This window comes from Mustela nivalis (genome assembly GCF_964662115.1).
Source record: "Mustela nivalis genome assembly, chromosome: 1".
NCBI lineage: Eukaryota > Metazoa > Chordata > Mammalia > Carnivora > Mustelidae > Mustela > Mustela nivalis.
Window position 1 is genome coordinate 11,789,225 of NC_139020.1, and position 12,764 is coordinate 11,801,988.

Consider the following 12,764-nt stretch of genomic DNA (forward strand, 5'->3'; position numbering starts at 1 on the left):
GGTTGAAATTTATTTGAAATACACCCCTTCTTAAACATTTCTAACACATCCATCTTCCTTTATGCCTTAAGGCCTGTCGTTGCCCTGATTGATATAGATATATTTGAAGTTGAAGCTGAAGAGAGGCAAAACATTTATAAAGAAGTAATTGCAGTTCAGGGTCCACCAGATGGTACAGTATTGGTCTCAATCAAAAGTTCTGTCCCAGAAAATAATTTTTTCGATGATGCTTTGATTGATGAGCTTCTGCAGCAGTTTACAAATTTTGGAGAAGTTATACTGATAAGGTGAGTAGAATATTTCACGTCCAAAAGCAACTCATGACTCCTGAATATTTTCTGTATTAGAAATTACCTTGTTATTGTTTGAATAGTATATGAATACAGTTGGCACTTGAATAATGGGGAGTTAGGGACACTGATCATCCCTGACAGTCGAAAATCCACTTAGAAGTTTTGACTCCCCCAAAACTACTAATAGCCTACTGTGGACTGGAAGCCTTACCAATAATATCAACAGTCAATTAACACAGATTTTATATATTATATGTCTTATATACTTAAAATAAGCTAGAAGAAAAAAAATGTTACTGAAATCATAAGGAAGAGAAGAGACATGTACAGTACTGTATTGGGAAAAATCCACGTAAGCGGACAACTGCAGTTCAAATCTGTGTTGTTCAAGGGTCAACTGTAGTTTTATTTCCAAACTATAGGAAGACCATACTATAGAAATGTTATTCAAAGAGTTTATAGGTTTTGAAACTGAATTCTTGTTAGAAAGTTTGAAGTTGAATAATAAAACGTTATGTGAACAGTTGATGACAGAGATACGTGCACATTTAGATGTGGTATCTTAAACTTCCCAAACAATCTAATATATAACAAAGCCCCATGGCAAAATGAAGCTGCAATCACTGTTTCATTTTTGTAAGGAGAGCTCGGAGTAGAGCAGAGTGACTTTTCCTCCCTCAGTTTAAGAAATTTCATGTTTTAAGTAGTTTTAAGTACATTTGATTTTCCAACTAATGGAGAAGCAGCACCTCCAGATGAACAGCCAGGAGTCATCCATTTCAGTCTTGGTTTTTGTCATTAACTAACCATCTGCCTTTTGCAAAAGCAGATGCTTCTTCCCTTGTTTTAAAAAAAAATGTTCTCTTCCAAGTGTACAGCAGTTTTGAGAGACTGAATGACATGTATATGTTTGAATTTCATAAGGAAGAGGTTTGTTTTCTTTCTGTGCTTTTCATCTCATTTAGGTACGTTTTATAGCTGTTTGGTAGATAGATCTCTGTACTAGATGCTGGGGTAGAGCAGAGGAAAATTGAAGACTTGATTCCTACTTGTCATCTAGTTGGGAAGATGAGAATTGTGTAATGGCTTCCCTAGATCCTAAACACAGGATCTGAAAATGGTGTGCTCTCTGTAGAGTGAGAAGCAGGCCAAGAAACCTAGAGTCCTTCCAGAAAGCAAATGAGCAACTAGGGAAGAAATTGCATTTATATATCCCTCAAATCTTTTAACAAAGATCCACCCCAAAGCTTTAAAATAAAACATTTCTAAACTCCTAAGGCACTAGAAAGTACATAGTGAAATCTCCACGTTTACAGATGACAGTAAGCTTTGCCAAGTACAGAAAGCCAAACTACCAGGAGCACAGTGTGGGCAGCACAGTGGCATACAAGTGTCCTCACGAGCAAATGTAGATTATGACACTGGGCTAGAGAGAATCCAAAGTGTACATTAAGGATGAAAGTCTCTGATACAGGAAAACAACCTATCTTTATAACCTGGTCTTGAAGAAATTTGGTATTAAATGGGAGCCAAAAACTCTCCCCAAAGTGCTTGGCATCACTTGAAAAAGTATTGGTAGGCGCCTGGGTAGCTTAGTCGGTTAGGCGTCAGCCTTTGGCTCAGATCAAGTCCCACATTGGGCTCTTTGCTCAGCAAGGAATCTGCTTCTCCTTCTGCCCCTTACCCCGCTCTTGTATGTGCTGTCTCTCTCTCTCACTTTCTCTCTCCCAAATAAATAAAATCTTAAAAAAAAAAAAAAAGAAAGTATTGGTAACAAACCAAGGTATTATTCTAACATTATAAAACTATGGGTTGTCTCCATACATGGAATATTCTAGTTGTTATACCTGCAGACAGCCAGGTTAGAATAGAGAGACAATGGAAGTAAACAAGGAGAGGACTGCTGTCATCAGTGAAGCTAAACTGACCACTACCTTTTGGTCTAGAATAATACAATTGTCAAGGAGTGACCGAAGTCTATTTGTAGACTTTATTTATAAATAAGAGATTTATAAAATTATTAATGAAATTTATTTATTAAATAAAAATTGTAGACTTTATTTGTAAATAAAGTCTGGAAATGTAACTAGAACAAATGTAGATACTTCTGTTAGTTGGGGGAAAAATCTAGAAGCTTTTGCCCTAGTGGGCGAAGATAGGAAGAGAATACAGCCTCTTCCTCTTGATATCCATAAGCCATGCTTTTGAATTCTAGGTTAAGTGTGTGTGTGTGTGTGTGTGTGTGTGTGTGTACATGTACATGTTTTCCCGTTTGAAAAATGTGCAAGGATTTCTGATCTTGATTTATATAATTGGAAGTAGTTCAATGTATAAAATTGTTCTGTAAGTAAGACAGGTAATGTTTTTGTTTTCCTCTTTTTTTAATGATAACAATATTAAGTATCAGTGATCATCTTATTCAGAACTTGTTCTAAAGTCCTTTTAATTTTTTTCCTTTTGGGGTTTCTTATTTCAAAATTACAAACTTAGAATCACTGAAGTTGCAAGAGAGTAGATGGCTGTTAGTAATAAAGAAAAGGACCATAATAAAGTAAAGTACCTTGGGGCCAGCCAGATGTATATATTCTAATGAAAACTCCCTATCTTATTTCTTGGTCAAAGAAAATTTGCTTCAGGGAAGTCTTTGAGACCATGAAAATACATAGTTCTGGTCTGCAGGGCCAGGAGACTTGGAGTCTAGCCCTGTAACTCATTATCCTTATAAGGTCACTTTGAACAAGCCACTTATAACTTCTGGCCCTTTTTTTCCTTGTCAGTGAAATGAAGGATTAGGATCACAAATGGAAGTCCACAGGTCTGACTGCTTTATTAGCATAGTATTTGAAAGAAATTTGAATTTGAAGCTTTCCGAGGAAGAGTGCTCTCTCCAGGTCACCAGTGGCCCTCCTGCTCTCCCTGTTTTGTTTTGTTTTTGTTTTTGTTTTTTACTTCCTGGCCTCTGTAGGCCTTTGTTAATAGTCGTTGGGCTAGTCGTTGGGCTAGTTATATATAAGATATTGACTAATTTTTACGTTTTATTTTCCTCTTTCTTGAAGGTTTGTAGAAGATAAAATGTGGGTCACATTTTTGGAGGGAAGCTCTGCCTTGAGTGTTCTGAACCTAAACGGTAAAGAGGTAAGGCAGCATTTGTAGATTCGAAACCATTTTGAAATAAGGTATCCAAAGATTATGTTGTTATAGATAGGCTGCAAGATTATCTAAATGTATTTCCAGTGCAGGACTATAAAAGACCTTATGGTATGCTTTATTATTTATTATTTAGACTAGGTTTCTAACCAGCTAGGAATTATTTTGGTCCTCCCTAAAGAAACTAACCATTAGTAACAGACTAAGAAGAAAACATGTTTATCACCTAACTAGATTTTTATTACATGGAAACTTTATTAATTGGGATAGATATTGTGGGTCATTCGTGGTAGGAAAGATTTATATCAGAGGAAGAAAATGCTTTATTTACAACTAAACAAGGGAGCAAGGTACTCTTGATTCTTAGGAACTGCTTTTATTGGCTTGGATCATGGTACCCAGATACTTCTTTCAGAGGTAGATAAAATAATTCCCAAAGATAACAAATTCATCCCACTGAAATATTTTAGAAAGTTTTAGTTAGTGGAGGTATTTCTAACCTGTGACTTATAATGTTATTGATGGAGGAAATTTACATCAATGGCCTGGAATAGTTTTACTTCTATAAAGTGCTGTGTCTGTCTATTTTTTTCTGAATGCTTTGGACTGATCCTAAATTTCTAAGTATATGGTCATTAGAAGGAAGGACCAAAATCCAAACCTAATTTCTCCAACAGTGGGCACCTCATAAGGTCTTCCCTGAGATTGCTTCTCAGTCACATTACTTCAGTTTCCTTGGAGTAAAAGGACAGTTGTCACACATACATTGCTTTTGAAATAGGTTTTATATGCTCGTTTTCCCTGATTGTAATAGTAATACACTCAAGTAAATCATGAAATACAGAAAAGTATAAAGAAAAATAATGAAGAATACTAATCCAACCATTACAAAACAGTTTCCCTTAACCTTCATAGATGCATGTGTATTAAAACCAATAGGGTTATACATACAGTTGTGTACATAGTAACACAAGCAGGATGTACATGTGTACATATGCACATGCACAAACGCAAAGAAGATTGTGTTGTAAATGCTATTTTCTCACTACCTCTTCACTTCAGATGGTATCATGGACATTTTTCTGTATGAGGATTATGTTTTTAAGGTCTGCATTAATTTCATTACATGGATAGATACGTAAATTTATTTAACAAACCCTTATTAATAACTAGATTGCTTCCAAATTTAATTATTAAAACCAATATTCCAGGAAAGTCCTCTACATGCTCTAATTTTGTGTGCTTGTCCTGTTTATTCCTGACCTTAGGATAAATTCCTAGATGTAAATTTGCTGTGTGAGAGAATATAGGCATATTATAATTTGATGCTTATTGCCCAAGTGCTCTTCAGAAAGTATGGGTCTAATTATATTATGCCTCAGATTACCTAATGTCAACATCCTAACAATTTTGGGTAATTTGTAACTTGGACAACCTGAAAAACTGGAAGTGGTATGTCATTTCCGTTAGGATTTTCATCGCTGGTTATCTTAATGTATTGGTCATTGGTACTTTCTAAATAAGCTGCATATGCCCTCAGCCTATTTTTCCCAGGGTATTTACTCATCTTCTGAAGCAGCCTTGGTGTAAAGTTCAGTCCCTTTGCATTTGGGCTGCAGATATTCCTACCTGTCGATTTTGTGACTTCATTGTATCTTAACTGTATGGAAATTGCTGATTTTTAAATTTAATTTTAGCTTTAGTTTCTTTAAAGCATGTCTTCATCCCATGAGGATATAAATATTTAAGAGTAACTCTCAACTTGGCAGTAGCTTACTCCCTTGCCAAGAATTTCTTTTGTCTTTCTCTGATAGTTTAATTTTCCTTGTTCACAGTTTTCCCCCTCCTTTTCAGCCCTGTCCCTTACCCTCAAGTCTAGTTATCTGTATTATGCGCTTAGAAAATACCCACTCTTAGCACCCTAAAAATATTTTGAAAATACTGTAAAAATTATGTTTATGGAAAGAATGTAATATGTGTAATTTGTCCTTCTCAAAGTTAGGCATTTCCAAACCTCTATTCTGTTGCCTTTGTTAATAATACTATTTCAGCCCCAAATCTTCTAAGATGTAGATCCTTAAGAGCTCTTGCATTCCAGGGAAGGAGCTGGGGAAAGTAGATAGCTGAAGTGGGGCAAACCTAAAAGATGACCTTCTTGAGCATGTTCTTTTTTTTTTTTTTAAGATATTTATTTATTCAAGAGAAAGAACACAAGCAGGGGAAGTGGGGGAGGGAGAAGCAGGCTTCCTGTAGAGCAGGGGGCTCGCTGTGGAGCTTGATGAGGGGCTTGATGTGGTGCTTGATGTGGGGCTTAATCCCAGGACCATGGGATCATGACCTGAGCCGAAGGAAGACCTTTTTTTTTTTTTTAATATTTTATTTATTCATTGGACAGACAGAGATCACAAGTAGGCAGAGAAGCAGGCAGAGAGAGGAGGAAACAGGCTCCCCACTAAGCAGAGAGCCCGATGTGGGGCTCAATCCCAGCACCCTGGGATCATGACCTGAGCCGAAGGCAGAGGCCTTAACCCACTGAGCCACCCAGGTGCCCCCGAAGGCAGACATTTAATGACGGAGCCACCCAGGCGCCCCTTGAGCATGTTCTTTAAAGACCCATGAAGCCTATTACCAAGTTCTGAAATGGAATTGATTTGGTCTGATAAGCAAGTAAAGGATTATTAGTTTCTTAGGACACTGACTTCAAAGCTCAGCATGGGTGATAAATGACTATAAGGGCACCTGGTTGCCTCAGTGGGTTAAGCCTCTGCCTTCAACTCTGGTCATGGTCTCAGGGTCCTGAGATCGAGCCCCATGTTGGTCTCTCTGCTCAGCGGAGAGCCTGCTTCCCCCTCTTTCTCTGCCTGCCTTTCTGCTTGCTTGTGATCTCTTTCTCTCTGTCAAATACTCTCTGACTGTACTGGGCTCCTGGGTGGCTCAGTCTGTAAGCGTCTGCCTTCAGCTCAGGTCATGATCCCAGGGTCCTGGGATCAAGCCTGCATCAGGCTCTCTGCTTCTGTCTCTTCCACTCTGCCTGCTTATGTTCCCTCTCTCACTGTGTCTCTCTGTCAAATAAATCTTCAAAAAAAAAAAAAAAAAAAAGGACTATACCATTCTGGCCAGCAGCTTTCAGTGTCTCCATCCGGTGCCTTCAAGGAATTCTCATGTCGATAGCACATTGAGCCGACCAAGATCTGTACCCACAAAGGGGCCAGCTGTCTTCACAGCATGTTGGGCACAGCCACACAGCTCCTTTGGAAATACCAGAAAAGTTCACTTATTTTATATACTCCAGAAGCTCTTTAAAGGAAGGAAGTTGAAACTGTGTAGGAGAGAGCTTAGGTTTTAGAAAGCAAGTTTGTTACATGGCATGGATTTTAAGGGACACTGTCTTTCTAGTGCACAGTCTCTGTTTGACCAAGGAGTCTTGTGGCTGTCTGCAAGTTCTTTGAAACTATTTTTTGAATATGTCAACAGGACAGTGTGACTTAATTATAATGTGTTTGACTGTTGTAGATTATACTTTGGTCTAAAAGCTGCTCAAATTTATAGGAAAGGCAGAATGCCAAGTCGTCTCTTCTGTAATTGTTCCATGTAGGACCAATTACTTAATCTGTGGACCAGAATCAAAGGAAGTATCAAATTATGTGGCACAGTTTTCAGTGAATTTACATCTGATCAGGGAAAGACACTGGCTACAGCAAAAGAAACCTAATCTGTGTGCACTCCAGGAGAGAAGACCTTAGATTGAGCAACATGGGCTTTTATTTATTTATTTATTTATTAAAAAAAAAAAATTTTTGTCCAGTCATTTTTTTATATGTTTTTGTAATTTATTTTTTAATTTTTATTTTTTATAAACATATAATATATTTTTATCCCCAAGGGTACAGGTCTGTGAATCACCAGGTTTACACACTTCACAGCACTCACCCCAGCACATACCCACCCCAGTGTCCATAACCCTACCCCTCTCTCCCAAACCCCCTCCCGAGCATCATGGGCTTTTAAGGGGAAAATCAGCAATGTTTAAGCCACTAAAAAATTCAGCATGTGTGAGGCAGTACATGTTGAATCGAGTCTAGCTGAATTAAGCCTAGACTTGTTGCATAGTGTAACTAGCATAGTGTAACATAGCAGTCTCTTCATTCCAAGATGATTTTCATGCTAATGAATTTTTATTTTCCATCTCTTTTAATCAACTAGTTATTGGGTCGGACTATAACTATTACCCTAAAAAGTCCAGACTGGATCAGAAATTTGGAGGAAGAAATGAGTTTAGAGAAAATAAATGTTGCCTTGCCATCATCGACAAGCTCCACCCTGCTTGGAGAAGATGCGGAGGTCACAGCAGATTTCGATATGGAAGGTTTGTTTATGGAACACATGTACTTCTGTGCTTCTAGAGAACTTTGTCCTTTCCCATCAGCGCTTAGTCTCCAGGTTTTTCCATCTCTGTGTTCTTGTAACACACAGAGCAGAATTAATTAGATTTTGTTTTGCGTTACATTGTCTGTTTTGCCTGTACCTAGACTTCAGGTAGCAAATATATTTGCCATTCTTCCATTTAAGGGTTCAGAGCTTTACAAGTGTGAGTTTATGTCCTTCTGTGCTCAGAGCACAAATTGATAATTCTGGTGTGTAGTTTGGTCCCACTAGTTGTGGTTAAGATAGAGAAGTAGAAGTTCAAAGTGGGTGTTCTAATAACAGAAAGGCATTCAGAGTTGTTACTACAAAAGAAGATACATTTCAAAGCAATTTTAAAAAGATTCTCGAGGACGCTAGGAACACATGTATTTGAATGGACCCATATAAATGTGGCCATTTCAGATTTCACCTTTAGTTCCTAGTTACCTGGATAATAATTTCCTTAAATGTCATCAAGACGTGTCAGCGCTTTCTCATGCCATGTGCTGTGTTACTCAGGTATATTTCCCACGACGGCACATCCCTTAGTTTATAAAACAAGCATATATCATACTGTGAGACCGTGCACATTCCACAGAACACATTTAAGAGTTGAGCATCGTACAGGACATCTCCAGCTTTCACGTTTCTCTGTTCATTCCTTGACTTAGTCCATACATTTCTGTCCTACGTTGTATGTGCCTGTGCACACTGGGTGCTGAAAATGCAACAGATGTCTGACTTGTCGTAGAATTCCTAGCTTGGCAGTGTTACCAGTGAGCTGGCAGTGACAAGTGACAGAGATACAGTCGTGAATGGCACAGCAATAGTTCACGGGACGGGACGGTGGCCTACCTCGGATTTGGGAAGTGGGGCAAGTTTCCCAGAGAACTTGAAATTTGAACTGAGAGTCCGAAGTGGCTCGGTGCAAATCCGAGAAGGGGAGGTGGACAGGGTGAGCCAGGAGGAAGGAAGGTGCGGGGACCGAAGAGGGAAAAGGCTCCGGCCTCGTCCGTAAGCAGGCTCATGAGGGAGTAACGAGAGAGAGGAGCCGTGCGGGGTAGAAGATGAATTTGGTTTGGCTCGTGTCGAGCTGAGGTATCTTTGGAGCCCCCAGGCTCCCATGGAGGCGGCGGGTGCGCGAGGCGGGTACTCTGCAGAGAGCTCTGGGCCCGCAGGACCGCTCTAATGGCGGCTCCAGTCACGGGTTCGCCCTGGCTTGGCCAGAAGGACTGTATAGAGATGGGAGAAAACTGGTCCTGGGAATGAACAGAGAAACCCAGATTTTAAAGACAGGCAGAAGGCAGCTGCTCACAAAAGGAAATGGAAAAGAAACAACCAGCACTGTTCAAGAGGCAAGAGGTGGGCCTAAAAAACCAAACAAGGAAGGCGCAGTGAGCGGAGTCCTGGGTCTCAGACGGATGAGGAGACATGGGGGAAACTTGCCCTTTGGGTGTAATGACAGTGACGGAGGCTGTTGGTCACACTCAGGAGAGGACTTGCGGTGCAGCGAGGAAGCCAGATGGTGGTAAATTGAGGTGTGGCTAGAGGTGCAGAAGCGGGGAGTGTCTACAGACTCTTTAAAGAAGCTAAGCTGGGGGCTGGGGAGTGGGAGGGGGGTTGCACTGCGGAGACTGGCGTTCTAGGGAACACTGTTCTCAAAATGAGAAAAGCTTGGGAGTGCTTCGTGCCATGGGAAGGGCTGACGATGTTGGGGACCAGCTGGGCAGAAGGGGTGTTAGAGCAGGTCCCTGAGAAAATGGGGTGGGCCGAACCACAAAGACCTGAGTGCAGCCGTGGGATTAGACTCCGGCTTGGCAGCAGGTTGTTGCAGGGGGGACGGGGGTCCTATCTTAAGACTTCTCTTTCCTCTGAGAAGTGTTAAAAGTTGAGGTCATCTGCAGGAGTAGGGCAACCCACAGCATCAGGAGAGTTGAGAAGTTTCCAGATAAAGCTCCTGAGAAGGAGTTGGGGGGCGGGGGGGAGCGGCAGAGAGCCAGTCATGAAATTACCAGGCAGCTTCAGGGTCCCAGAGGAGGCTGAAAACTGCAAATTTAATGTGAGCACAATGGCCAGCACCATGGGATTCTCTCCAGCGGCAGCCCTGGTGCCATGACGGAAGTGATGCGGTGGGACAGAAAAAGGTGCCCCGGGGGTGGCCGAGCTGAAGTGCCGCTGAAGCCGAAGACAGATTCGGAGAAGCAGAATGGCACAGGGGCTAAAAGGAGAGGGATCAAAGGCCTGGATCCTGATAAAGTCTCAAGAGGGAAGAGTCACTGCAGGAGAAAACTCAAAGGCTGGGAACTAGGGTTGGAGTAATGTGTCAGAGCTAGTGCACCTGGGAGGGCTGTGTGTGTTTGAGTGGAAGAGAGCGTAAGGACAAGACCAAGGGTTTTCAGCTGTTGATGTGTCTTCTACATGGATTTTGATGTCACCCAGAGAGATGGTAGGACGCGACTATCCTGCTGCTCTCTGCTTAGTCCTTGACGTATGGGTTCAAGTCACCGCCAGAGCAGGCTGGAGATTATGGCAGCAAGGGGATGTGGGAGCATTAACATAAGTTCCTGCAGGCATAGCCTCGAAGAAGTAGCCCTTAGAGGTCAGGATTGGAGGTTTAATGTTCTGAAGTCGGAATCAGGTTGCAAGGGGACCCTGACTCTCCTTTCCAACCCTGAGAAGGAGGGACATGGGGAGGCCCCAGGAGAGCACGGGGAAGGAGCATGAAGAGACTTTCGGGGAAGGGCATGGAGCTGTCTGAGAGCCCGTCTGCGGTCTTCTGTCTACTGTTAGGGCTGGGGCTGAGTTGAGGGCAGTGGGGAGGGAGCAGTTCCATGGAGAAAGTAGGAAGGTTTGGAAGGAGAGCAGTAAACTTTGGAGTCAGCCAATGCTGAGATCACTGCTCCTTGGAACACTGGAAGCTGTTGTGTCAGCGCCACTCCAGGTGTTGGTCTCCACGGGCATCCTGGTGCTCTGAGGTAGTCGCTCTCCTTAGTTACATGATCTATAAGGGTGTTTACACTAGTTCTAGTTCTGTACATGTAAGTGTTTTATATATGTCTCTGTGCTTAACCTCTACATGTTTGCAGTGTTATAATGAACCCCTTGAAAACAAACCTCTGAGATTGGTGAAAACAAACCTCTGAGAAAGTGAAAATGGTGCTAATTTTAATAACCTTGTTTCCTTAGGTGATGTTGATGACTACAGTGCTGAAGTCGAGGAAATTCTTCCCCAGCATCTCCAGCTGTCTTCAAGTTCTGGCCTTGGCACTTCACCGAGCTCTTCACCCCGGACCAGCCCCTGCCAGTCACCAACCATATCAGAGGGCCCCGTACCATCCCTTCCCGTAAGACCAAGTCGAGCACCATCGAGAACTCCGGGGCACCCAACTTTACAAAGTATGTATTTTCTTTCAAGTTTTCTGTGACTTGCCCTAGCTGATCTGTTTGATTTTAGATGGTCAAATCTCTGATGCCTTTGGATCTGTGTTTTCTGTGCATACAAAAGAGGAAACCTGTAGATGGTAAGCACTAAGTGGAAAGGAAACTCATCATCACTTTCATTAGATGTGGTTTTCATTAAACCTTTTTTTCTATGAGTTCAGGTTTATCCAGCTCTTAAAATTGTTGTTTTTCTATTAGAGTAAGCACTCAAAACCATCTGGGCTTAACTGTCTGTCTATATATATATAACCTAGACATAACCTATATTATGGTATGAAGCAAAAAGAGACAAAAAATTTTTTTGAATTCAAATTTAAGAGTCATTAATCCTTCAGAATTGGAAGATTTGTCCTGGAAGTTGTTATGTGGCATGACTAAATCACTGTTCTGTGCTTACCAACATCTCCAGAAGCTGTCCTGCATTTCGTAAATTTCTCCAGTTCTCCCATACAACTCTCAGAGGACTGGCTTCATTAGATTAGTTCAAGATAAGCCAAGGTGTAAAGAAAAGAAGAGACTCCTTTTTTCTTCTCTGTATGGGCCAGTAGACTGCAAATGACCTTATTCGACCAACACTTTGTGCCCTCTTGATCGGGCCACTCAGTAAATCAGCTCCTAGCACCTGTGGTCTAGATAAGGCGTCACGTGGAGCAAGCATCATTGCTTCCGTGATACCAGAGGGGAATTTAATGGCAGAACTGCTTACGTTATTGATAATAAAAATGCTTGTCAGTACGCTACAGTACAAAGGGAGAAAATGAGCAGAATTGAGAATTCATCATAGGTATTGGGAAGTACCATACCTTTGTGTTCACACCCACATGGAACCTGATCTTACCTCGTGTACTTCTTTAGGTTCTCCCCTTGACACTCTACCAGCAGCCCAGCAGCAGCAAAGAGATTCTCAGCCCCTAGAGCCCAAGAGGCCTCCTCCTCCCCGCCCGGTTGCCCCTCCTGCACGCCCTGCTCCCCCCCAGAGACCACCTCCTCCTTCAGGTAACAAATTGAGTTCCACTTCTGCTAGATTGAAAATCTTCCTCCATTTGATTTTAAAATGTTTTGCATGTCTTCAGACTTCGAGCTTCTGGATTTTACTGTTTTTCTATCATTATTGCTACTGCCTGAGCCTTTCTCTGAGGAACACGTAGGAGCAGTGGCACAGGTAGAAAGAGTGTCTCCCGACTAGATTTCTGTAATGGGTTTTTCTAGCTGCCCTCTTACCGGTATGCATGAAATGTTTGTTTTGCTTTTGCTAATTTGATGTAGCTGTACGAATTTTTGTAAAATATATAATTAGAACTGAAGAACATACATATACTTATTTGTAATAAAGTTTTATATATTTGCTTAAATATTCTTTTTAAGTGAGTATAGTGCCATTACTTAAGTTATTAAAAATATTTGCCTTAAATAATAGCTTTTTTATAGTACCAAGATACTAGTATGTAGATCCTATGTGATATTTAACATCATGAATAC

General features: G+C 41.2%; 1 protein-coding gene across 30 annotated transcripts in view; it reads left to right on the forward strand.

The window, feature by feature from the left end:
• SYNJ1 (synaptojanin 1) overlaps positions 1 to 12,764 on the forward strand; it is an 87,812-nt gene that overhangs the window by 59,174 nt on the left and 15,874 nt on the right. For all 30 annotated transcript variants that reach the window (XM_082723324.1, XM_082723347.1, XM_082723345.1 and 27 more), the window contains 5 exons: positions 72 to 287; positions 3,350 to 3,428; positions 7,644 to 7,806; positions 11,031 to 11,240; positions 12,141 to 12,281. In XM_082723324.1, the coding sequence (XP_082579450.1) occupies positions 72 to 287; positions 3,350 to 3,428; positions 7,644 to 7,806; positions 11,031 to 11,240; positions 12,141 to 12,281 (809 nt within the window). The remainder of the gene's footprint in view (positions 1 to 71; positions 288 to 3,349; positions 3,429 to 7,643; positions 7,807 to 11,030; positions 11,241 to 12,140; positions 12,282 to 12,764) is intronic.